At 61.8% G+C, this 24,084-nt stretch overlaps 4 protein-coding genes across 10 annotated transcripts in view; 2 read left to right on the top strand and 2 right to left on the bottom strand.

Moving 5' to 3' along the window:
• Positions 1-1,210: 1,210 nt before the first annotated feature.
• On the bottom strand, positions 1,211-10,232 carry PNP (purine nucleoside phosphorylase; the record flags this gene model as incomplete). The annotated part of the gene is made up of 6 exons (XM_056510802.1): positions 9,876-10,232; positions 9,585-9,647; positions 7,696-8,023; positions 5,604-5,707; positions 3,930-4,105; positions 1,211-1,412 (listed from the first exon to the last, which is right to left on the bottom strand). Coding segments are annotated over exons 1-6 (1,230 nt in total), but the record flags the coding sequence as incomplete, so codon positions are not given.
• PIP4P1 (phosphatidylinositol-4,5-bisphosphate 4-phosphatase 1) lies at positions 10,207-13,035 on the top strand. 2 transcript variants are annotated; one of them, XM_056510361.1, is made up of 7 exons: positions 10,207-10,303; positions 10,449-10,624; positions 11,102-11,208; positions 11,924-12,029; positions 12,106-12,158; positions 12,266-12,356; positions 12,805-13,035. In XM_056510361.1, exons 1-7 carry the CDS (start codon positions 10,231-10,233, stop codon positions 12,946-12,948), a joined length of 750 nt encoding a protein of 249 aa, XP_056366336.1. In that variant the 5' UTR covers positions 10,207-10,230; the 3' UTR covers positions 12,949-13,035. The 2 variants fall into 2 exon arrangements, with proteins under 2 accessions (XP_056366336.1, XP_056366335.1); XM_056510360.1 differs by lacking the exon at positions 11,102-11,208 and having other exon boundaries at positions 10,214-10,303; positions 11,955-12,029.
• Positions 13,036-14,747: 1,712 nt separating this feature from the next.
• APEX1 (apurinic/apyrimidinic endodeoxyribonuclease 1) lies at positions 14,748-23,048 on the bottom strand. Of its 4 annotated transcripts, none has more exons than XM_056510290.1 (5): positions 21,345-21,419; positions 20,802-20,911; positions 19,791-19,942; positions 17,772-17,964; positions 14,748-15,579 (listed from the first exon to the last, which is right to left on the bottom strand). In XM_056510290.1, the coding sequence occupies exons 2-5, from the start codon at positions 20,851-20,853 to the stop codon at positions 15,065-15,067; spliced, it is 912 nt and encodes a 303-aa protein (XP_056366265.1). In that variant the 5' UTR covers positions 20,854-20,911; positions 21,345-21,419; the 3' UTR covers positions 14,748-15,064. The 4 variants fall into 4 exon arrangements, with proteins under 4 accessions (XP_056366265.1, XP_056366267.1, XP_056366266.1 ...); XM_056510292.1 differs by lacking the exon at positions 21,345-21,419 and adding an exon at positions 22,967-23,048 and having other exon boundaries at positions 15,047-15,579; XM_056510291.1 differs by lacking the exon at positions 21,345-21,419 and adding an exon at positions 22,967-23,048 and having other exon boundaries at positions 15,047-15,579; positions 19,812-19,942.
• A 19-nt stretch (positions 23,049-23,067) lies between these two features.
• OSGEP (O-sialoglycoprotein endopeptidase) overlaps positions 23,068-24,084 on the top strand; it is an 88,978-nt gene continuing 87,961 nt past the window's right edge. For 2 of the 3 annotated variants that reach the window (XR_008842154.1, XM_056510279.1), the window contains exons 1-2: positions 23,068-23,335; positions 23,414-23,533. Coding sequence is in view for 2 of the 3 variants with exons in the window: in XM_056510279.1 (XP_056366254.1) it covers positions 23,221-23,335; positions 23,414-23,533 (235 nt within the window). In the remaining variant the exon portion in view is untranslated. Of the gene's footprint in view, positions 23,336-23,413; positions 23,881-24,084 lie in introns of those variants that run through there. The other variant, XM_056510280.1, reaches the window with a different exon arrangement.

Here is a 24,084-nt window from a genome sequence, read left to right as displayed (position 1 = left end):
GGGACACACCTGCAGGCGTTTGGGGTGCGCTGACCCCACGCTCAGGGGGCTTCGGGTATTTGGGGTGATTTGGGTCTGGATTCGGGGCGGCCTCGGGGCTGTGTGCTGCTAATTTGGGGTGATTTGGGGGAATTTGGGTGATTCAGGGCTGTGTTGGGGTTGTTTTGGGGCTGTTTTGGGAATGGATTTGGGGGTTTTGGGGTAATTCAGGGTTGTTTTGGGGCTGGGTTTGGGGCTGATTTGGGGCTGTTTTGGGGTGATTCAGGGCTGGATTTGGGGCTGTTTTGGGAATGGATTTGGGGCTGTTTTGGGGCTGGATTTGGGTTTGTTTTGGGGTAATTCAGGGTTGTTTTGGGGCAATTCAGGGTTGTTTTGGGGCTGGGTTTGGGGCTGTTTTGGGGTCGGATTTGAGGCAGTTTTGGGGTTGTTTTTGGGCTGTGTTTGGGGCGTTTGGGGCTGTTTTGGGGCTGGATTTGGGGCTGTTTTGGGGTCGGATGTGGAGCTGCTCTGCTGCCCTTTCAGGGCTCTTTTGGGGCAGTTTTGTGGCTATTTTGGGGCTGGATTTGGGGCTGGAATTTTGGGGGGATTTGAGGATGTTTTGGGGCTGGATTTGGGGCTGATTTGGGGCTGATTTGGGGCTGTTTTGGGGTTGGGTTTGAGGCAGTTTTGGGGCTGGATTTGGGGCTGTTTTGGGGTTGGATTTGAGGCAGTTTTGGGGCTGGATTTGGGGCTGTTTTGGGGCTGGATTTGGGGCTGATTTGGGGCTGGATTTAGGGCTGTTTTGGGGTTGGATTTGAGGCAGTTTTGTGGCTATTTTGGGGCTGGATTTGGAGCTGTTTTGGGGCTGGATTTGAGGCAGTTTTGGGGCTGGATTTGGGGATGATTTGGGGTTGGATTTGGAGCTGTTTTGGAGTTGGGTTTGAGGCAGTTTTGTGGCTATTTTGGGGCTGGATTTGGGGCTGTTTTGGGGTTGTTTTGGGGTGATTCAGGGTTGTTTTGGGGCAGTTTTGGGGCTGGATTTGAGGCTGGATTTGAGGCTGTCTTGGGGTTGGATTTGGAGCTGTTTTGGAGTTGGGTCTGAGGTTATTTTGGGGTGATTTGAGGCTGTTTCGGGGCTGCTCCGCTGCCCTTTCGGGGCCGTTCCGGGGCTCATTTGTGACTCTCCTCTCTCCGAATTCCCCCGGGACCCTCTGGGGACCCCCGCCCGCCCCTCCCGCTGCCCCTCCTCACCCACGGCGTCCGCGCCCAGGCGCCGCAGCAGCCGGCACTCGGCGGGGGTCTCGTAGCTGGGGCCCCCCACGCCCACGTAGACCCCGGGGCGCGCCCGCAGCTCGCGTGGGGCGAGGGCGAGCGCCAGGCGCCGCAGGGCGGGGTCGTAGGCGTCGGTCATGGCGGGGAACCGGGGCCCGAACCTGCGGGGGAGCGGCGGGGCGGGGGGGGGCGGCCCCCGGAACGCAGCGATGGGACCCCGAAACTGCCCCGATTGCACCCCGAAACCGGCCTGAGGGTATCCCAAAACTGCCCCTGCACCCCAAAACTGCCCCAATCAAACCCCGAAACCGGCCTGAGGATATCCCAAAACTGTCCCAATCACACCCCGAAACTGCCCCGATTGCACCCCAAAACTGCCCCGATCTCACCCCGAAACCGGGCTGAGGGTACCCCGAAACTGCCCCGATTGCACCCCGAAACCGGGCTGAGGGCACCCCGAAACTGTCCCAATCACACCCCAAAACTGCCCCGATTGCACCCCAAAACTGGGCTGAGGGCACCCCGAAACTGCCCCGACCTCAACCCGAAACCGGGCTGAGGACACCCCGAAACTGCCCCGATTGCACCCCGAAACCGGCCTGAGGGCACCCCAAAACTGCCCCGACCTCACCCCAAAACTGCGCAAATCAAACCCCAAAACCGGGATGAGGGCACCCCAAAACTGCCCCGACCTCACCCCAAAACTGCCCCAATCAAACCCCAAAACCGGCCTGAGGGCACCCCAAAACTGTCCAAATCACACCCCGAAACTGCCCTGATTGCACCCCGAAACTGCCCCGACCTCACCCCGAAACTGCCCCAATCAAACCCCAAAACCGGGCTGAGGGCACCCCAAAACTGCCCTGACCTCACCCCGAAACTGCCCCCATCAAACCCCAAAACCGGGCTGAGGGCACCCCGAAACTGCCCCGATCTCACCCCAAAACTGCCCCGATCTCACCCCAAAACTACCCCGATTGCACCCCGAAACTGCCCCGATTGCACCCCAAAACTGGGCTGAGGGCACCCCAAAACTGCCCCGATCTCACCCCGAAATTGCCCCGACCTCACCCCAAAACCACCCCGATCTCACCCCAAAACCGGCCTGAGGGCACCCCAAAACTGCCCCGACCTCACCCCAAAACTGCCCCAATCAAACCCCAAAACCGGGCTGAGGGCACCCCAAAACTGCCCCGATCTCACCCGGAAAACTGTCCCAATCAAACCCCAAAAACGCCTCGACCTCACCCCAAAACTGCTCTGATGGCACCCCAAAACTTACCCGATTTCACCCCAAAATTGCCCCGATTGCACCCCAAAACTGCCCCAATCAAACCCCAAAACTTACCCGATTTCACCCCAAAAACCACCCTGACTGCTCCCCAAAATCCCCTTCTCCCCTCAAAATCCCCCTTTTCCCCCCAAATCCCCCTTTCCCCCAAAATCCCCCATTTCCCCAAAATCCCCTTTTCCCCAAAAATCTCCCTTTTCCCCCCCAAAATCCCCCTTTTCTCCCCCAAATCCCCCTTTCCCCCAAAATCCCCCTTTTCCCCAAAATCCCCCTTTATCCCCCAAAATCCCCTTTTCCCCAAAAATCCCCCTTTTCTCCCCAAAATCCCGTTTCCCCCAAAATCCGCCTTTTAGTCCTAAATCACCCTATTCCCCAAAATCCCCCTTTTCTCCCCAAATCCCCCTTTTCTCCCCAAAATCCTTCTTTTTCCCCAAAATCCCCTTTTTTCCCAAAATCCCCCTTTTTTCCCCAAAATCCCCTTCTCCCCCCAAAATCCCCCTTTTTCCCCAAAATCCCCTTTTAGTCCTAAATCCCCCTTTTCTCCCCAAATCCCCCTTTCCCCCCAAATCCCCCTTTTCTCCCCAAAATCCCTCTTTTTCCCCAAAATCCCTCTTTTTCCCCAAAACCCGCTTTTTCCCAAAATCCCCTTCTCCCCCCAAAATCCCCCTTTTTCCCAAAATCCCCTTCTCCCCCCAAAATCCCCCTTTTTCCCCAAAATCCCCTTTTAGTCCTAAATCACCCTATTCCCCAAAATCCCCCTTTCTCCCCAAATCCCCCTTTTCTCCCCAAAATCCCTCTTTTTCCCCAAAATCCCCTTTTTTCCCCCCAAATCCCCCTTTCCCCCAAATCCCCTTTTTCCCAAAATCCCCTTCTCCCCCCAAAATCCCCCTTTTTCCCCAAAATCCCCTTTTAGTCCTAAATCACCCTATTCCCCAAAATCCCCCTTTTCTCCCCAAATCCCCCTTTTCTCCCCAAATCCCCTTTTTTCCCAAAATCCCCCTTTTTCCCCAAAATCCCCTTTTTTCCCAAAATCCCCTTCTCCCCCCCAAAATCCCCCTTTTTCCCCAAAATCCCCTTTTAGTCCTAAATCACCCTATTCCCCAAAATCCCCCTTTTCCCCCAAAATCCCCCTTTTCCCAAAATCTCTGCTTTCTACCCCAAATCCCCCATTTCCCGCCAAATCCCCCAAATTTCCCACCGAACCCCCCAAATTTCCCGCCGAACCCCCCAAATTTCCCGCCAAACCCCCCGAATTTCCCACCGAACCCCCCAAATTTCCCACCGAACCCCCCAAATTTCCCGCTGAACCCCCCAAATTTCCCACCGAACCCCCCGAATTTCCCGCCGAACCCCCCAAGTCTCCCGCCTTTCCCCCGGCCCCGCCCACCTGTCGTCGTTGGGCCCCACGAGGGGCGAGCGTCCGGCCAGGCCGGGCAGGTCGATGTGGTCGCGGATGACCAGCAGGTGGCCGGGGCCGAGCTGCGGCCGCAGCGACCCCGCGGCGTTGGTCAGCACCAGGGTGTGCGCGCCGGCCAGCGCCAGCGCCCGCACCGGCACCACCACCTGCGCGGGGCAAGGGCGGGGTCAGGTGGGGCAAAAGGGTGGGGTCAGCGCGGTGCCAGGGCGGGGTCAGGGCGGGGTCAGGTGGGGTCAGGGCGGGGTCAGGGCGGGGCAAAAGGGCGGGGTCAGGGCGGGGTCAGGTGGGGTCAGGGCGGGGTCAGGTGAGGTCAGGGCGGGGTCAGGTGGGGTCAGGGCGGGGTCAGGGCGGGGCAAGAGGGCGGGGTCAGGGCGGGGCCAGGGCGGGGTCAGGTGGGGACAGGGCGGGGTCAGGGCGGGGTCAGGTGGGGTCAGGGCGGGGCCAGGGCGGGGTCAGGGCGGGGTTAGGGTGGGGTCAGGGCGGGGCAAAAGGGCGGGGTCAGGGCGGGGTCAGGTGGGGTCAGGGAGGGGTCAGGTGGGGGCAGGGCGGGGTCAGGGAGGGGTCAGGTGGGGTCAGGGTGGGGTGAGGGCGGGTCAGGTGGGGTCAGGGCGGGGTCAGGGCGGGGCAAAAGGGCGGGGTCAGGGCGGGGCAAAAGGGCGGGGTCAGGAGGGGTCAGGGCGGGGTCAGGGCGGGTCAGGGCGGGGTCAGGGCGGGGTCAGGGCGGGGCAAAAGGGCGGGGTCAGGGTGGGGTCAGGTGGGGCCAGGGTGGGGTCAGGGCGGGGTCAGGGCGGGGCAAGAGGGCGGGGCCAGGGCGGGGCAAAGGGGCGGGGCCAGGGCGGGGCAAAGGGGCGGGGCCAGGGTGGGGTCAGGGCGGGGCAAAAGGGCGGGGTCAGGGCGGGGCAAAGGGGCGGGGTCAGGGCGGGGCCAGGGTGGGGCCAGGGCGGGTCAGGTGGGGTCAGGGCGGGGTCAGGGCGGGGCCAGGGTGGGGCCAGGGCGGGTCAGGTGGGGGCAGGGCGGGGCCAGGGCGGGGTCAGGGCAGGGCAGGGCGGGGTCAGGTGGGGTCAGGGCGGGGTCAGGGCGGGGTCAGGGCATGGCACAGGTGGGGGGAGGAGGGCGTGGTGGGTGTGGCCCAGGTGTAAGTGTGGCCTCAGGTGTGGGCGTGTCCCCTGATGTGGGTGTGGCCCAGGTGAGGGCGTGTCCCCAGAGGAGGGCGTGTCCCCAGAGGAGGGCGTGACCCCAGAGGAGGGCGTGACCCCAGGTGTGGGTGTGTCACCAGGTGTGGGTGTGTCACCAGGTGTGGGTGTGTCCCCAGGTGTGGGTGTGCCCCTAGGTGTGGATGTGCCCCCAGTTGTGGGCGTGGCCCCCGGAGTGGGCGTGGCCCAGGAGTGGGTGTGTCCCCAGGTGTGGGTGTGTCCCCAGGTGTGGGTGTGTCCCCAGGTGAGGGCGTGTCCCCAGGTGTGGGTGTGTCCCCAGATATGGGTGTGTCCCCAGGTGTGGGCGTGTCCCCAGGTGTGGGTGTGTCCCCAGGTGTGGGTGTGTCCCCAGGTGTGGGCGTGTCCCCAGGAGTGGGTGTCTCCCCAGGTGTGGGCGTGTCCCCAGTTGTGGGCGTGGCCCCCGGAGTGGGCGTGGCCCAGGTGGGCTCACCTGGGCGGGGCTGTAGCCCTCGTACAGGTGGAACCGGCCCTGCAGCACCGCGCAGGGGGCGGAGCCGAGGCGCCCGACGACCAATCGCCCGGCGTGGCCCTGCACTGGGGGCGGGGCCGGGGGTCACCACGCCCACCTGAGCCCCAGGTGAGCCCCCGGGCCCCAAAACCCCCCGGAAACTGCCCCAAATAACCCCAAAACTGCCCCAAAACTGCTCCAAACAGCCCCAAAACTGCCCCAAACCACCCCAAACAGCCCCAAAACTGCCCCAAAACTGCCCCAAACAGCCCCAAAACTGCCCCAAAACTGCCCCAAACCACCCCAAACAGCCCCAAACTGCCCCAAACAGCCCAAAACTGCCCCAAAACTGCCCCAAACTGCCCCAAACAGCCCCAAACAACCCCAAACAGCCCCAAACCACCCCAAACAGCCCCAAACAGCCCCAAAACTGCCCCAAAACTGCCCCAAAACTGCCCCAAACAGCCCCAAAACCACCCCAAACAGCCCCAAAACTGCCCCAAAACCACCCCAAACAACCCCAAAACTGCCCCAAACCACCCCAAACAGCCCCAAACAGCCCCAAAACTGCCCCAAAACAGCCCCAAAACTGCCCCAAAACAGCCCCAAAACTGCCCCAAAACCACCCCAAAAACAGCCCCAAAACTGCCCCAAAACTGCCCCAAAACCAGCCCCAAAACTGCCCCAAACCCCCCCAAAATTACCCCAAAACTGCCCCAAAACTGCCCCAAACAGCCCCAAAACTGCCCCAAAACCACCCCAAACAGCCCCAAACCCCCCCAAAATTACCCCCAAAGTGCCCCAAACCGCCCTTAACCACCCCAAAACTCCCCAAACCCCGCAGAACCCCCGAAACGCCCCCGCCCAGTGCTCCCAGTGTTCCCAGTTCCCAATCCCAGCACTCCCAGTTCCCAATCCCAGTTACTCCCAGCGCTCCCAGTTCCCATTCCCAGCGCTCCCAGTTTCCAATCCCAGTTACTCCCGGTCGCTCCCAGTGCTCCCAGTTCCCATTCCCAGCGCTCCCAGTTCTGATTCCCAGCACTCCTAGCGTTCCCAGTCCCCATTCCCAGTTACTCCCAGCGCTCCCAGTTCCCATTCCCAGCGCTCCCAGTGCTCCCAGTTCCCATTCCCAGTTACTCCAAGTGCTCCCAGTTCCCAATCCCAGTTACTCCAAGTGCTCCCAGTTCCCATTCCCAGCGTTCCCAGTTCCCAATCCCAGTTACTCCCAGCGCTCCCAGCGCTCCCAGTTTCCATTCCCAGTCACTCCCAGTGCTCCCAGTTCCCAATCCCAGTTACTCCAAGTGCTCCCAGTTCCCATTCCCAGCACTCCCTTTTCCCATTCCTAGTGCTCCCAGTTCCCATTCCCAGTTACTCCCAGCGCTCCCAGTCCCCATTCCCAGTCACTCCCAGCACTCCCAGTTCCCATTCCCAGTTACTCCAAGTGCTCCCAGTTCCCATTCCCAGCGCTCCAAGCGCTCCCAGTTCCCTCTCCCAGTTACTCCCGGTCGCTCCCAGTGCTCCCAGCACTCCCAGTTTCCATTCCCAGTCACTCCCAGTGCTCCCAGTTCCCATTCCCAGTTACTCCCAGCGCTCCCAGTTCCCAATCCCAGTTACTCCCAGCGCTCCCAGTTCCCATTCCCAGTTACTCCCAGTGCTCCCAGTTCCCATTCCCAGCACTCCCAGCGCTCCCAGTTCCCATTCCCAGTCATTCCCAGCGCTCCCAGTTCCCATTCCCAGCACTCCCAGCGCTCCCAGTTCCCTCTCCCAGTTACTCCAAGTGCTCCCAGTTCCCAATCCCAGTTACTCCAAGTGCTCCCAGTTCCCATTCCCAGCGTTCCCAGTTCCCAATCCCAGTTACTCCAAGCGCTCCCAGTTCCCATTCCCAGCGTTCCCAGCGCTCCCAGTCCCCATTCCCAGTTACTCCCAGCGTTCCCAGTCCCCATTCCCAGCACTCCCACCGCTCCCAGTTCCCAATCCCAGTTACTCCCAGCACTCCCAGTCCCCATTCCCAGCGCTCCCAGCGCTCCCAGTTCCCTCTCCCAGTCACTCCCAGTGCTCCCAGTGCTCCCAGTACCGGTGCTGCGGGGGAAGTGGGGGATGTCGGCGTAGTCGAAGCTCTGGGGCTCCGAGAGCTCCTGGGCCAGCGCCCCCAGCCCGGAGCCGCACACGAGCGCCACCCGCGGGGGCTCGCGGAGCCGCGCCCGCAGCCAGGCCGCAGCCTCGGCACACGCCTCGTAACTGGGGACAGGAGACCAGTATAAACCAGTATGGACCAGTATGGACCGGTATAAACCAGTATGGACCGGTATAAACCAGTATGGACCGGTACAAACAGCGCCACCCGCGGGGGCTCGCGGAGCCGCGCCCGCAGCCAGGCCGCAGCCTCGGCACACGCCTCGTAACTGGGGACAGGAGACCAGTATAAACCAGTATGGACCGGTATAAACCAGTATGGACCGGTATAAACCAGTATGGACTGGTATAAACCAGTATAAACCAGTATGAACCGGTATAAACCAGTATGGACCAGTACAGACCAGTACAGACCGGTATGGACCAGTACTGACCAGCATGGACCAATACAGACCAGTATGGACCAGTATGGACCAGTATGGACCGGTACAGACCAGTATGGACCAGTAGTGACCAGTACTGACCAGTATGGACCAGTACTGACCAGTATTGACCAGTACAGAGCAGTATGGACCAGTACAGACCAGTATGGACCAGTACTGACCTGCATGGACCAGTACTGACCAGTATGGACCAGTACTGACCAGTATGGACCAGTACTGACCAGTATGGACCAGTATGGACCAGTAGTGACCAGTATGGAGCAGTACTTACCAGTATGGACCAGTAGTGACCAGTATGGACCAGTACACACCAGTATGGACCCATACTGACCAGCATGGACCAGTACTGACCAGAATTGACCAGTACTGACCAGTACAGAGCAGTACTGACCAGTACGGAGCAGTACTGACCAGTATGGGCCAGTACAGACGAGGATGGACCAGTACTGACCAGTACAAACCAATATGGACCAGTACTGACCAGTACAGACCAGTACAGACCAGTATGGGCCAGTACTGACCAGTATGGAGCGGTACAGACCAGCATGGACCAGTACTGACCAGTATGGACCAGTACAGACCAGTACTGACCAGCATGGACCAATACAGACCAGTATGGACCAGTACTGACTAGCATGGACCAGTACAGACCAGTACAGACCGGTATGGACCAGCGTGGGCCAGGACAGCCCCAGTTTGGCATCAGGATGGACCAGCACGGACCAGTCGCACCAGTATGAACCAGTTTGGCATCACCACGGGCCAGGGCGGACCGGTTTGGCACCAGTTTGGCACCAGTCGGGTCCCAGTGGGGGCGGGACTCGGAGGGGACACGGGAAGGGACCCCCAGGACCCCCCGGACCCCCGGAGTGACCCCGGAATGACCCCAGGACCCCCAAAATTACCCCAGGACCCCCAAAATGACACTCAGGTGACCCCGGAATGACCCCAGGACCCCCCAAATGACACTCAGGTGACCCCAAAATGACCCCGGGACCCCCAAAATGACGCTCAGGTGACCCCAAACCCCCCCGGTTCCCGCCCCCCGCCCCGTTCCCGACCTTGACTCTCGCCCCGCGTCCCGGGCTCGGGGCCAGGCGGACTTGGGACGGGGCGGGCGATGCCCCGCCCCCCAAATCCCCCCCCAAAAAACCCCAAAACCCCCCAAAACCCGCGCGCTCCCCCCTCCCCATTCCCGCTCCCGCCCCTCCCCATCAATGGGATTTTGGGGGGGGGGTCCTCACGGCCCCGCCCCCCTGCGCCCATTGGCCGCGGAGGAGGATGAGACCCCCCCGGGCCGCGAGCCCATTGGATGGTCACCCCCCAAATTCCCTCCCATCCCAAAAAACCCCCAAAAATCCCCCCGGGACCCCCCCCCCCCCCCCACCTTCCGTCCATCGCAGCCGCGTCTGCGCCGCCGCCGCCGCCCCCGCGCTGAAATAGCGTGACGTCACCGCGTCCGGCCGCGCCCCCCGCTCCTCCGCCAATCAGCGGCCGCGCTGCTCCGGCCGCGCCCCCGCCGTCGCCATGGAAACCGCGCCGGGGGGGAGCGGCGGTAACGGCGGGGGAATCAGCCAATCAGAGCGCGGCGCGCGGGGGAACCGGCCAATGGGAGCGCGGGGATCGGTGGGCGGGGCGGAGCGCTGCTGGGAACCGCGGGCGGCGGGGGGGAAATCACGTGAGGGCAGCGGCGGCCAATGGGAGAGCGGGGAGGGACCCGGAACAGCGGAGCGAGCGTTGCCTGGCAACGCCGAAAGAGGCGGGGCGTCACGTGGTGGGGGAAGGCCAATGGGAGCCCGAGGAAACACTCGGGAAGCGGCGCGCGCGTTGCCCGGCAACCCCGCCAGCCGAGGAGGATCACGTGCGCCGAGCCGGCCAATGGGAGCGCGCGGAGCGGTGACGGCGTCGCCCGGCAACGCCGCGGTGGCGTCACGTGACGCGCGGGGGCCAATGGCGGCGGCGGGGGCGGAGCGCCGGCCTCACGTGACGCCTGCGGACCAATCGGCGGCAGGGGGCGCGGCCGGGGCGCTGTCATGGCGGACGGGGAGCGATCGCCGCTGCTGCCGCCCGAGGCGGGGCCGGGCCCGGGCGGGGCCGCGGCCGCCGGTGAGAGAAGCGGCGACACCGGGGGGCGGCGCGGTTTAACCAGGGGCGGGGCCGGGCGGGGCGGGGCGCGGCAGGGGCGGGGTTCCTGTGGGCGCGGTTCCTGTGGGCGTGGCCTCAGCCCTGACCCGCCGCTCCCCATTGGCAGGCGGCGCAGGGGCGGGGCCCGGCGAGGCTCCGCCCCCTTACTCGCCATTGGGCAGCCCCGAGGCCGTGGGGGCGGGGCCGCCGGCGGTCACGTGCCGCGTCTGCCAGCGGCCAATCAGCGTCGAGGGCAAAACGCACCAGCACGTGGTGAAGTGCGGGGGGTGCGGCGAGGCCACGGTGAGGGGCGGGGCTTAAAGGGGCGGGGCCCAGAATGGGCGGGGCTTGAAATGGGAGTGGCCTAAATGGCCGATGGCTGAAGGGGCGGGGCTTTAAAGGGGCAGTGCTTAAAGGGGTGGAGGCTAAAGGGGCGGGGGCCTAAAGGGGCGGGGTTTAAAGGGGCAGGGCTTAAAGGGGCGGGGCCTAAAGGGGCGGGGTTTAAAGGGGTGGGGCGTAAAGGGGCGGGGTTTAAAGGGGAGAGGCCTGGGGAGCAACGCTGGAAGGGCGTGGTGTGGGCGGGGTTGGAGTGGGCGGGGCTTGGGGAGGATGTGGAAAGGGGCGTGGTCTGAGGGTGGATGGGTGGGGCGGGGTTTGGGGCAGGGGCGTGGCCTGAGCTGGGCGGGGTCAGGGGGCTCCAGGGCGAAGGAAGGGGAATGGGTGTGGCCTGGGGGGGTTGGGGGCGTGTTCCCTGAGGCCCCGCCCCCTCTGCGGCGGCAGCCAATCCGCACGGCCCCCGGTGGGAAGAAATACGTGCGCTGTCCCTGCAACTGCCTGCTGGTGTGCAGGGCCTCGGCCCAGCGCATCGCCTGCCCGCGGCCATACTGGTCAGACTGGGGGCGCTGGGGGGGACTGGGAGGGGCTGGGGGGGATGGGGAGGGGCTGGGAGGGGACTGGGAGGGACTGGGAGGGGCTGGGAGGGGACTGGGAGGCGTTGGTGGGGTCAAGGGTGGACTGGGATGGAGTGGAAGGGAACTGGGATGGTGTTCCAGGGTATTGGGAGGGACTGGGGGATGTTATTGGGCCATACTGGGAGCACTGGGTGTCACTGGGCCATACTGGGAGCACTGGGAGTGGTCACTGGGCCATGCTGGGAGCACTGGGCATCACTGGGAGTGGTTACTGGGCCATACTGGGAGCGCTGGGCATCACTGGGCCATACTGGGAGTGCTTACTGGTCCATACTGGGAGCACTGGGTATCACTGGGCATCACTGGGAGTGGTCACTGGGCCATACTGGGAGCACTGGGTATCACTGGGCATCACTGGGAGTGGTTACTGGGCCATACCGGGATCGCTTGGCATCGCTGGGGCATTCTGGCAATGGTTACTGGGCCATACTGGGAGCACTGGGCATCACTGGGCCATACTGGCAGTGGTTACTGGGCCATACTGGGAGTACTGGGCCATACTGGGAGCACCGATGGGGTTTCTGGGCCGTACTGGGAGCACTGGAGGGGAGTTTGGGGGGTCCCTGGGCCATACTGGGAGCAGTGGGGGGGGGTCCCTGGGCCCCTCCCAGTATAACCCAGTTCCCCCCAGTAAGAGGATCATCAACCTGGGCCCGGTGCAGACGGGAGCGCCCAGCCCCGACCCTCCCCCCGGCGGGGTGCGCGTGGCCTGCGCCCACTGCGGGGGCCCCTTCCTGGTGAGCCACGCCCCTTCCGGCCCCGCCCACCCCTCTGCGGCCACGCCCCTCTGTGACCACGCCCCTCTCCCCGCAGTGGGCGGAGCTCCCCGACCGATCCCTGGCCCGCTGCCCCCACTGCCGCAAGGTGTAAGTGAGGCCCCGCCCCTCTGGGGGCGTGGTCACGGAGGCCACGCCCCTCCCGCCTGGGGGTGCGGTCGCTCTGGCGGTGACCACGCCCCTCTGACCCCGCCCAGGTCTGCGATTGGCCGGCGGTTTCCGCGGCGACGCTGCCTGTGCTGCCTGCTGGGGGCGCTGCTGATGGGCGGGGCCGCGGCCGGACTGGCGGTGAGGGCGGGGCCGGGGCGGGGCCGGAGGGGCGTGGTCAGGGTGGGGGAGGGGCTGGAAGGGTGCGATGCGGCGGGTGGGGCATGAAGGGGCGGAGCCCAGGTGTCCGAGGGGCGTGGCTTGGAGGGGGTGGGTCTTAAAGTGGGTGTGGCCTGAGGGGTGTGTCAGCGGTGGGCGGGGTTTAAATGGGTGGGGCCTAAAAGGGTGGGGCTTGAGGGGCTGGGTTGGAGAAGAGGCGGGGCTTCAGCGTGGGTGTGGCCAAAAGGAGTGAAGCCCAGCTGCCTGAGGGGCGTGGCCTCGAGGGGGCGGGTCCTAACGCAGGAGGGTGTGGCCTAATGGGCACGTCAGCAGTGGGCGGGGCTTGAAGCAGCACGCTCACAGTTATCAGGGCGCGGTCGGGGTGGGGGGGCGTGGCCAGGGCAGTGACCCCGCCCCCTGCCCCGCCCAGGCCGGCACCTGGTGGCTGTGGCGCCGGGCGCGGTGGGTGCCGGCGGCGTGGGCGGTGCTGGGGGCGGGGGCGGGGGCGTGTCTGCTGCGGGCGGCCTATTGGGGCTGCGTGCGGGTCAGCCAGCCCCTCCCCCCGCGCGCCTGACCCCGCCCACCCGCGCGGGACACGCCCCTTTTCCGCCGCGGGACACGCCCACCTTCACAACCGGACGACCGAGCCACTTCCGGCCCCGCCCCCTTCTCACCCAGCATGGCCCCGCCCCCCCTTCCCGCATGGCCCCGCCCACTTGTACATAAGCCCCGCCCCCCCCTGTACAGCGCTATTTATTGAACGGCCACGCCCAGCAAGGGCGGCCGTGTATGTAAATAAACCCAAAAATCGACGTTTCACCCCAAAATTCAGCTTTATTAAAATACAACGGGGGGAGGGGGGGGTCCCTGAGGGGGCGGGGCCTGAGGGGGCGGGGCTGGGGAGGGGGCGGGGCCTATGGGGCAGGGGGCGTGGTTTGGGGAGTTTTGTGTCTGAGAAGCGACAGCAGCACCTGAGAGGCCCCAAATTTGGGCCAGTTTTGGGGGAATTGGGAGGAAACCGAGAGTGAGACGCCACCTTGGTGTCGATGGCATCATCAGAACCTGAATTTGGGCGGTTTCAGGTCGATTTTGGGTCATTTCGAGGCAATTTCGGGCGAGTCAAGGTGGGTGACGCAACCCTGGCCTTGATGACGTCGTCAAAACCGAATTTTGAATTGATTTTGGGACATTTTGGGTCAGCACAAACCTGATTAAAAGCGGACGGGGCCGCCTTGGCCTTGATGACGTCATCAACGTGCAACTGAGTCATTTTGAGTGAATTTAATCCAATTTTGGGTTGGTTTCAAGACAGTTTTTTGGCCCAACTCAACTTTGAGCCATTCCAACCCTAATTTAATCCATCACACATCCAATTAAAACCAGGGTGACGTCACTTTGGCCTTGATGAGTCTAACAATGATTAACTAAACTATTTTGAGTGAATTTAATCCAATTTTGAGCTGATTTTAAGATGGGTTTTTGGCTCAACCCAACTCAACTTGGGACTCATTCCAAGCCTACTTTGTGCCAATTTAATCCAACTTTACTTTGGCCAAATTTAATCCAACTTTACTTTGTGCCAATTTAACGCAACTTTACTTTGTGCCAATTTAATCCAACTTTGGCCAAATTTAATCCAACTTTACTTTGGCCAAATTTAATCCAAATTTACTTTGTGCCAATTTAATCCAACTTTACTTTGGCCAAATTTAATCCAACTTTACTTTGAGCCAATTTAATCCAACTTTACTTTGTGCCAATTTAATCCAACTTTGGCCAAATTTAATCCAACTTTACTTTGGCCAAATTTAATCCAAATTTACTTTGTGCCAATTTAATCCAACTTTACTTTGTGCCAATTTAACGCAACTTTACTTTGTGCCAATTTAATCCAAATTTACTTTGTGCCAATTTAATCCAACTTTACTTTGAGCCAATTTAATCCAACTTTACTTTGTCCCAATTTAATCCAACTTTACTTTGGGCCAATTTAATCCAACTTTACTTTGTGCCAGTTTAACCCAACTTTACTTTGGCCAAATTTAATCCAAATTTACTTTGTGCCAATTTAATGCAAATTTACTTTGTGCCAATTTAATCCAACTTTACTTTGAGCCAATTTAACGCAACTTTACTTTGTGCCAATTTAATCCAAATTTACTTTGGCCAAATTTAACCCAACTTTACTTTGGCCAAATTTAATCCAAATTTACTTTGTGCCAATTTAATCCAAATTTACTTTGGCCAAATTTAACCCAACTTTACTTTGGCCAAATTTAATCCAACTTTACTTTGTCCCAATTTAATCCAACTTTACTTTGGCCAAATTTAATGCAACTTTACTTTGTGCCGATTTAATCCAACTTTACTTTGAGCCAATTTAATCCAACTTTGTGCCAATTTAATCCAACTTTACTTTGTCCCAATTTAATCCAACTTTACTTTGTCCCAATTTAACCCAACTTTACTTTGAGCCAATTTAATCCAACTTTACTTTGTCCCGATTTAATCCAAATTTACTTTGAGCCAATTTAATCCAACTTTACTTTGTGCCAATTTAACCCAAATTTACTTTGTGCCGATTCAATCCCACTTTACGCCAACACCCATCCAACTAAAACCAGCGCGACGCCGCTTTAGAAATCCCACTCTGAGCCTAATTTAAGCCAAACCCCGAGGCTAAGCCCGGCCTAGACAGCCAGCAGGGCGGTGATGGGGCAATGGTCACTGCCCATCACGGCGCTGCGGATCTTGGAGTCGCACAGCGCCCCCAGCAGGCGCCGGGACAGCACGGCGTAGTCCAGCCGCCAGCCCACGTTGCGCGCCCGCGCGCCGCCCAGGTAGGTCCAGAAGGTGAAGGCGCCGCGCGCCTCCGGGTACAGGTGCCGGAAGGAGTCGACGAATCCGGCGCCCAGCAGCCGCGAGAACCCCTCGCGCTCCTGCGGCGTGAAGCCCGGGCTGGCGCGGTTGGCGCGCGGGTGGCACAGGTCGGCCTCGGCGTGCGCCACGTTGAGGTCGCCGCACAGCAGCACCGGCTTGCGCGCGTCCAGGCGGCGCAGGAAGGACAGGAAGGCGGCGTCGAAGCGCAGCCGCGGCTCCAGCCGCGCCAGGCCCCGGCCGGCGTTGGGCACGTAGGCGCACACCACGAAGAGCGACGGGAACTCGGCCGTCAGCACGCGGCCGTCGGCGTCGTGCTCGGGGTCGCCTGCGGGGAGGGGGAGTGAGCTGGGGGGGATGGGGGGACTGGGGGGGACTGGGGGGGACTGGGGGGGACTGGGAATGAACTGGGAGTGAGCTGGGGGGGATTGGGAGTGAGCTGGGGGGGATTGGAATGAACTGGGAGTGAGCTGGGGGGGACTGGGAGGGACTGGGGGGGACTTGGAATGAACTGGGAGTGAGCTGGGGGGACTGGGGGGGACTGGGAATGAACTGGGAGTGAGCTGGAGGGGACTGGGGGGGACTGGGAATGAACTGGGAGTGAGCTGGGAGGGACTGGGGGGGACTGGGAGGGACTGGGAATGAACTGGGAGTGAGCTGGGAGGGATGGGGGGACTGGGAGTGAGCTGGGGGGGACTGGGGGGGACTGGGGGGGACTGGGAATTAACTGGGAGTGAACTGGGGGGACTGGGAATGAACTGGGAGTGCTGGGGGGACTGGGAATGAACTGGGAGTGAGCTGGGAGCAGTGGGAATGAACTGGGAGTGAACTGGGGGAGATGGGGGGGAACTGGGAGTGAGCTGGGGGAGCTGGAGGGGGAACTGGGGGTATTGGGGGGTACTGGGGAGGGACTGGGAATGAACTGGGAGTGAGCTGGGCGGGACTGGGGGGGACTGGGAATGAACTGGGAGTGAACTGGGGAGGACTGGGAGGGACTGGGGGGGACTGGGGGGGACTGGGAGGGACTGGGGATGAACTGGGAGTGAGCTGGGGGGGACTGGGAATGAACTGGGAATGAACTGGGAGTGAGCTGGGGGGACTGGGGGGGACTGGGAATGAACTGGGAATGAACTGGGAGTGAGCTGGGGGGGACTGGGAATGAACTGGGAATGAACTGGGAGTGAGCTGGGGGGGACTGGGGGGACTGGGAGTGAGCTGGGGGGGACTGGGAGGGACTGGGGGGGACTGGGAATGAGCTGGGAGGGACTGGGGGGGACTGGGAATGAACTGGGAGTGAGCTGTGGGGGACTGGGAATGAACTGGGAGTGAGCTGGGGGGGACTGGGAATGAACTGGGAGTGAGCTGGGGGGGACTGGGAATGAACTGGGAGTGAGCTGGGGGGGATGGGGGGACTGGGAATGAACTGGGAGTGAGCTGGGGGGGACTGGGAGGGACTGGGAGGGATTGGGGGGACTGGGGGAGACTGGGGGGGACTGGGAGGGACTGGGAGCACTGGGCACCTCCGGACTGGGGGGGACTGGGAGGGGGACTGGGGGGGACTGGGGGGACTGGGAATGGGGATGGGGGGGACTGGGAATGAACTGGGAGGGACTGGGAATGAACTGGGAGGGACTGGGGGGGACTGGGGGGACTGGGAATGAACTGGGAGTGAGCTGGGGGGACTGGGGGGACTGGGAATGAACTGGGAGTGAGCTGGGGGGGACTGGGAGGGACTGGGGGGGACTGGGAATGAGCTGGGAGGGACTGGGGGGGACTGGGAATGAACTGGGAGTGAACTGGGGGGGACTGGGAATGAACTGGGAGTGAGCTGGCGGCACTGGGAGGGAACTGCGAGGGAACTGGGAGTGAGCTGGGGGAGCTGGGGGGGACTGGGAATGAGCTGGGGGGGACTGGGAGGGAACTGGGAGGGAGCTGGGGGCACTGGGGGCTATTGGGACTGAACTGGGAATGAACTGGGGACACTGGGAATGAACTGGGAATGACCTGGGGGCAATGGGAATGAACTGGGAGCGAATGGCGAGTGAGCTGGGGGCACTGGGGGGGACTGGGAATGGATTGGGAGTGAACTGGGGGCACTGGGAATGAGCTGGGGATGAGCTGGGGGCACTGGGAGGGAACTGGGAGTGAGCTGGGGGTGCTGGAGGGAACTGGGAGTGAACTGGGAGGGAACTGGGGGGGACTGGGAATGAACTGGGAGCGAATGGGGAGTGAGCTTCGAGCACTGGGAGGGAACTGGGGGCACTGGGAGTGAACTGGCAGCGAGCTGTGAGCACTGGGAGGCCACTGTAGGGCCGGTTTCGGGGGGATTTTGGGGCTGTTTTTGGGGTAATTTCAGGGTGTTTTTGGGCTCTCACCGATGCCATAGGTGACCTCCAGCGGCTCGGTCTGGGCCAGCAGCCCCACCCCATGTAGGGCCGGTTTTGGGGCTGGTTTCAGGGTTATTTTGGGGCTGTTTTTGGGGTAATTTCAGGGTGATTTGGGGTGTTTTTGGACTCTCACCGATGCCATAGGTCACCTCCAGGGGCTCTGTCCGGGCCAGCAGCCCCACCCCGCTGTAGCCCGGGCGCTCCTTGGCGCTGCTCCAGAACTGGTGCGGCAGCCCCGGCAGCGCCCGCACCTCGGGCGGCACCGCCGCGCCCGCGCACTTGGTCTCCTGCAGGCACAGCACGTCGGGGGCCTCCTCCTGCACCCACTGCGCGGGGGGAGAGGGGAGAGGGGATGGGCTGACCCCGAAATCACAGCGGAAATCCCGAAATTGTGCTAAACTGACCCCAAAATCACAGCAGAAATCCCGAAATTGTGCTAAACTGAGCCAGAATCAGAGTGGGGGTACCCGAATTGTACTGAACTGACCCCAAAATCACAGCACGTCGGGGGCCTCCTCCTGCACCCACTGCGCGGGGGGAGAGGGGAGAGGGGATGGGCTGACCCCGAAATCACAGCAGAAATCCTGAAATTGTGCTAAACTGAGCCAGAATCAGAGTCGGGAATCCCTAAATTGTGCTAATCTGACCCAAAATTAGAGCGGGGATTCCTGAATTATGCTGAACTGACCCAAAATCAGAGTGGGGATTCCTGAATTGTGCTGAACTGACCCAAAATTAGAGTGGGGATTCCTGAATTGTACTGAGCTGACCCAAAATCATAGCAGGAATCCCTAAATTGTGCTAAACTGAGCCCAAAATCAGAGTGGGAATCCCTAAATTGTGCTGAATTCACCCCAAAATCAGATCTGTAGGTTCGTGAACTGACCCCAAAATTAGAGCTGGGATTCCTGAACTGATCCCAAAATCAGAGTGGGAATCCCTAAATTGTGCTAAACTGACCCAAAATCAGAGCAGGGATTCCTGAATTGTGCTAAACTGACGCAAATTTAGAGTGGGGATTCCTGAATTGTACTGAACTGACCCAAAATCAGGGCGGGGATTCATGAATTGTGCTAAACTGACCCAAAATCACAGCAGAGATTCCTGAATTGTGCTAAACTGACCCAAAATCAGAGCAGGGATTCATAAACTGCGCTAAACTGACCCAAAATCAGTGCAGGGATTCCTGAATTGTGCTAAACTGACCCAAAATTAGAGTGGAGATTCCTGAATTGTGCTAATCTGACCCAAAATCAGAGCAGGGATTCATAAACTGTGCTAAATTCACCCCAAAATCAGATCTGTAGGTTCGTGAACTGACCCCAAAATTAGAGCTGGGATTCCTGAACTGACCCCAAAATCAGAGAGCGAATCCCTATATTGCACTAAATTCACCCCAAATCAGAGCAGGGATTCATAAACTGCACTAAACTGACCCAAAATCAGAGCAGGGATTCCTGAATTGTGCTAAACTGACCCAAAATCAGAGCAGGGATTCATAAACTGCGCTAAATTCATCCCAAAATCAGAGCGGGGATTCCTGAACTGTGCTAAATTCACCCCAAATTGTGCTAAATGCACCCCAAAGTCAGAGAGGGGTGCATGAACTGACCCCAAAATCAGAGTGGGAATCCCTAAATTGTGCTAAACTGACCCAAAATCAGAGCAGGGATTCATAAATCAGACTGATTTCTACTGGGGGCGGAGCTGGGAACCCCAAAACCAGAATGGGAATTCCTGAATTGTGCTAAACTGACCCCAAATCAGAGCGGGAATTCCTGAATTGTGCTGAACTGACCCCAAATCATAGTGGGAATACCTGAATTGTGCTAAACTGACCCCAAATCAGGGCGGGAATTCCTGAATTGTGCTAAACTGACCCCAAACCAGAGCGGGGATTCCCCTCCCTCACCCCATAAGTCCCTCCTTTAAGTCCATAAGCCCCTCCCACCCCTTAAACCCCTCCCCCACCCTAAGCCCCGCCCCTCTCCCCTGGGCCCCGCCCCCTCACCTGGCCCCGCCCCCTCACCTTGGCCCCGCCCTCTCCCCGGCCCTGCCCTCTCACCTGAGCCCCACCCTCTCACCTTGGCCCCGCCCCCTCCCCTGGCCCCGCCCCCTCCCCTGGCCCCGCCCCCTGGCCCCGCCCCCTCACCTTGGCCCCGCCCTTGCGCACCCAGGCCCGCAGCCCGTCCACGTTCCACGAGGTCACCTTGAGCGTCCAGCGCCGCCCCTCGGGCGTGGCCTCGCGGGTGGGCGGGTCCTCGTAGGGCGGGGCCGGCCCCGCCTTGGGCGCCTTGGCGGGAACTGGGGGAGAGGGCGACACTGGGAGCACTGGGAGAACTGGGAGCACTGGGGTCACTGGGAGGGGTTACTGGGGGGACTGGGAGAGGTTACTGGGGGAACTGGGAGCACTGGGAGGGGATACTGGGGGAACTGGGAGGGATTACTGGGCTCACTGGGAGCACTGGGACTGTTTACTGGGGACACTGGGAGGGGTTACTGGGGACACTGGGAGCACTGGGAGAACTGGGAGGTGTTACTGGGGGGACTGGGAGCACTGAGAGGGGTTACTGGGGACACTGGGAGGGATTACTGGGGATACTGGGAGGGGTTACTGGGGGAACTGGGAGCACTGGGAGGGGGATTGTGGGGAGCTGGGGTGGACTGGGAGGGGCTGCTTGGCATGGACTGGGTGCTACTGGGTTGTACTGGGTGCTACTGGTCTGTACTGGTCTGTACTGTCCATACTGGTCTGTACTGAGCCTTACTGGTCTGTACTGGTCTGTACTGGTCTGTACCGTCCACACTGATCCGTACTCGTCCATACTGGTCTGTACTGGGCCATACTGGTCTGTACTGGGCCATACTGGTCCGTACTGGTCTGTACTGGGCCATACTGGTCTGTACTGGTCCGTACTGGTCCGTACTGGTCTGTACTGTCCGTACTGGTCTGTACTGGGCCATACTGGTCTGTATTGGTCTGTACTATCCATACTGGTCTGTACTGGTCCGTACTGGTCTGTACTGTCCGTACTGGTCTGTACTGGGCCGTACTGGTCCGTACTGGTCTGTACTGTCCATACTGGTCTGTACTGGGCCGTACTGGTCCGTACTGTCCATACTGGCCCGTACTGGTCCGTACTGGTCCGTACTGGTCACTCACCAGCCTCGTCCCCGCTGCCGCTCTCCTCCTTCTTCTTCCCGCGCTTCGGCATCGCGCTGGCCCCGCCCACAGGGCACAGGACACGCCCCCTTCGAATCAAAGCTCCGCCCCTGCAGCGGGAGCGAGACTGCCATCAGCGCGGGCCAATCAGAGCGCAGGGATCCCCTAAGCCCCACCTCGGCTCAGCCAATCAGAGCGCAGAAATCCACTAATCCCCACTAGAGCTCAGCCAATCAGAGCACAGAGACCCCTTAATCCCCACCTCCCCCATCAGCTCAGCCAATCGGAGCGCGCCCCCATCACGCCGTGGTGCCCAATCAGTGCCCGCCGCCGCCACGTGCTGCGCTGGGGGCCGAACCAGGATCGGAACCGGGGCTGGAACCGGGACCGACCGGGGCCAAACAGCGCCCGGTGCCCTTCGTTAAACCCGCCCGCTCCGGCTGCCAATCATCTACCGCAGTGACCAATCAGCGCCCGCCGCTCTCCCGGTTAAACCCGCCCCCCTCCTTCCCCCGCATCCCCCCCGATCACCGCCCGCCGTACCTCAGCTCAGGCACCAATCACCGCCCGCCGTACCTCAGCCCCGGGACCAATCACCGCCCGCCGTACCTCAGCCCGCACTGACCAATCACCGCCCGCCGTACCTCAGCCCGCACTGACCAATCACCGCCCGCCGTAACTCAGCCCGCAGTGACCAATCACCGCCCTCCGTACCTCAGCCCCGGCACCAATCACCGCCCGCCGTACCTCAGCCCCGGGACCAATCACCGCCCGCCGTACCTCAGCCCGCAGTGACCAATCACCGCCCGCCGTACCTCAGCCCCGGCACCAATCACCGCCCGCCGTACCTCAGCCCGCACTGACCAATCACCGCCCGCCGTACCTCAGCCCCGGCACCAATCACCGCCCGCCGTACCTCAGCTCAGGCACCAATCACCGCCCGCCGTACCTCAGCCCCGGGACCAATCACCACCCGCCGTACCTCAGCCCCGGCACCAATCACCGCCCGCCGTACCTCAGCTCAGGCACCAATCACCGCCCGCCGTAACTCAGCCCGCAGTGACCAATCACCGCCCGCCGTACCTCAGCCCCGGCACCAATCACCGCCCGCCGTACCTCAGCCCGCAGTGACCAATCACCGCCCGCCGTAACTCAGCCCGCAGTGACCAATCACCGCCCGCCGTACCTCAGCTCAGGCACCAATCACCGCCCGCCGTACCTCAGCCCCGGGACCAATCACCGCCCGCCGTACCTCAGCTCAGGCACCAATCACCGCCCGCCGTACCTCAGCCCCGGGACCAATCACCGCCCGCCGTACCTCAGCCCCGGGACCAATCACCGCCCGCCGTAGCTCAGCCCGCAGTGACCAATCACCGCCCGCCGTAGCTCAGCCCCGGCACCAATCACCGCCCGCCGTAGCTCAGCCCCAGCACCAATCACCGCCCGCCGTACCTCAGCCCGCACTGACCAATCACCGCCCGCCGTACCTCAGCCCCAGCACCAATCACCGCCCGCCGTACCTCAGCCCCGGGACCAATCACCGCCCTCCGTACCTCAGCCCGCACTGACCAATCACCGCCCGCCGTACCTCAGCCCGCAGTGACCAATCACCGCCCGCCGTACCTCAGCTCAGGCACCAATCACCGCCCGCCGTACCTCAGCCCCGGCACCAATCACCGCCCGCCGTACCTCAGCTCAGGCACCAATCACCGCCCGTCGTACCTCAGCCCCGGCACCAATCACCGCCCGCCGTACCTCAGCCCGCACTGACCAATCACCGCCCGCCGTACCTCAGCTCGCACTGACCAATCACCGCCCTCCGTACCTCAGCCCGCACTGACCAATCACCGCCCGCCGTACCTCAGCCCCGGGACCAATCACCGCCCGCCGTACCTCAGCTCAGGCACCAATCACCGCCCGCCGTACCTCAGCCCGCAGTGACCAATCACCGCCCGCCGTACCTCAGCCCGCAGTGACCAATCACCGCCCGCCGTACCTCAGCCCGAAGTGACCAATCACCGCCCGCCGTACCTCAGCCCCAGCACCAATCACCGCCCGCCGTACCTCAGCCCGCACTGACCAATCACCGCCCGCCGTACCTCAGCTCCGGCACCAATCACCGCCCGCCGTACCTCAGCTCAGGCACCAATCACCGCCCGCCGTACCTCAGCCCGCAGTGACCAATCAGCGGCCGCGGCGGCGGCGGGAACGGCGCGAGCGGCTCCGCGAGCGCGGGAAGCGTGAGGGAGGGATGAATGGAGGGGGCGTGGCCGGAACCGGAAACACTCCAGAGGAGGAGGAGAAGGAAGAGGCGGGGAGCGGAAGTGACGCAGAGGAGCGGCGGGAGAAGCGGCGAGGAGAAGCGGCGGCGGCGGCGTGACGTCACTGCGGGACACCGGGCAGCCCCGGGAGTGACGTCATGCCGACCGTGCTGGGTCTGGAGGGCTCCGCCAACAAAGTGGGCGCGGGCGTGGTGCGGGACGGCGCCGTCCTCAGCAACTGCCGCGCCACCTACGTCACGCCGCCGGGACAGGGTGACGTCACTTTCCCCCCCCCCCCCCCCGGTGTCCCCGCACTCCGCGTGCCCCCGGTGCTGACCCCGCTCCCCGCAGGGTTCGCGCCCGGTCCCACCGGGCGGCACCACCGGGCGGTGCTGCTGGGGCTGATCCGCGCCGCGCTGCGGGAGGCGGGGACCGAACCGGGGGACATCGACGGGGTGGCGTTCACCAAGGGTAAGGGGGCCAAAAACCCCGAAAACAGCCAGAAATACCCCAAAAATGGCCCAAAAACCGGGAACGGGACCCCAAAAACAGCCTCGGGACATCGACGGGGTGGCGTTCACCAAGGGTAAGGCGGCCAAAAACCCCGAAAACAGCCAAAAATACCCCGAAAATGGCCCAAAAACCGGGAACGGGACCCCAAAAACAGCCCCGGGACATCGACGGGGTGGCGTTCACCAAGGGTAAGGCGGCCAAAAACCCCGAAAACACCCCAAAAATTACCCCAAAAATGGCCCCAAAACCGGGAACGGGACCCCAGAAACAGCTCCGGGACATCGACGGGGTGGCGTTCACCAAGGGTAAGGGGGCCAAAAACCCCAAAAACACCCAAAAATTCCCCAAAAACCACCCCAAATCCCTTGCAAAAACACCCCCAGAATACCCCAAAACACCCTAAAAACACCTTGAAACCGGGGACTGGACCCCAAAAACACCCAAAAAACACCCCAAAAACCGGCCCAAAAACACCCCAAAACCGGGAATGGGACCCCAAAAACACCCAA

This window comes from Oenanthe melanoleuca, chromosome 25, assembly GCF_029582105.1.
Source record: "Oenanthe melanoleuca isolate GR-GAL-2019-014 chromosome 25, OMel1.0, whole genome shotgun sequence".
NCBI lineage: Eukaryota > Metazoa > Chordata > Aves > Passeriformes > Muscicapidae > Oenanthe > Oenanthe melanoleuca.
The sequence above is the reverse complement of the archived record's forward strand: the minus strand, read 5'-3'. Positions and strand labels throughout refer to the sequence as shown.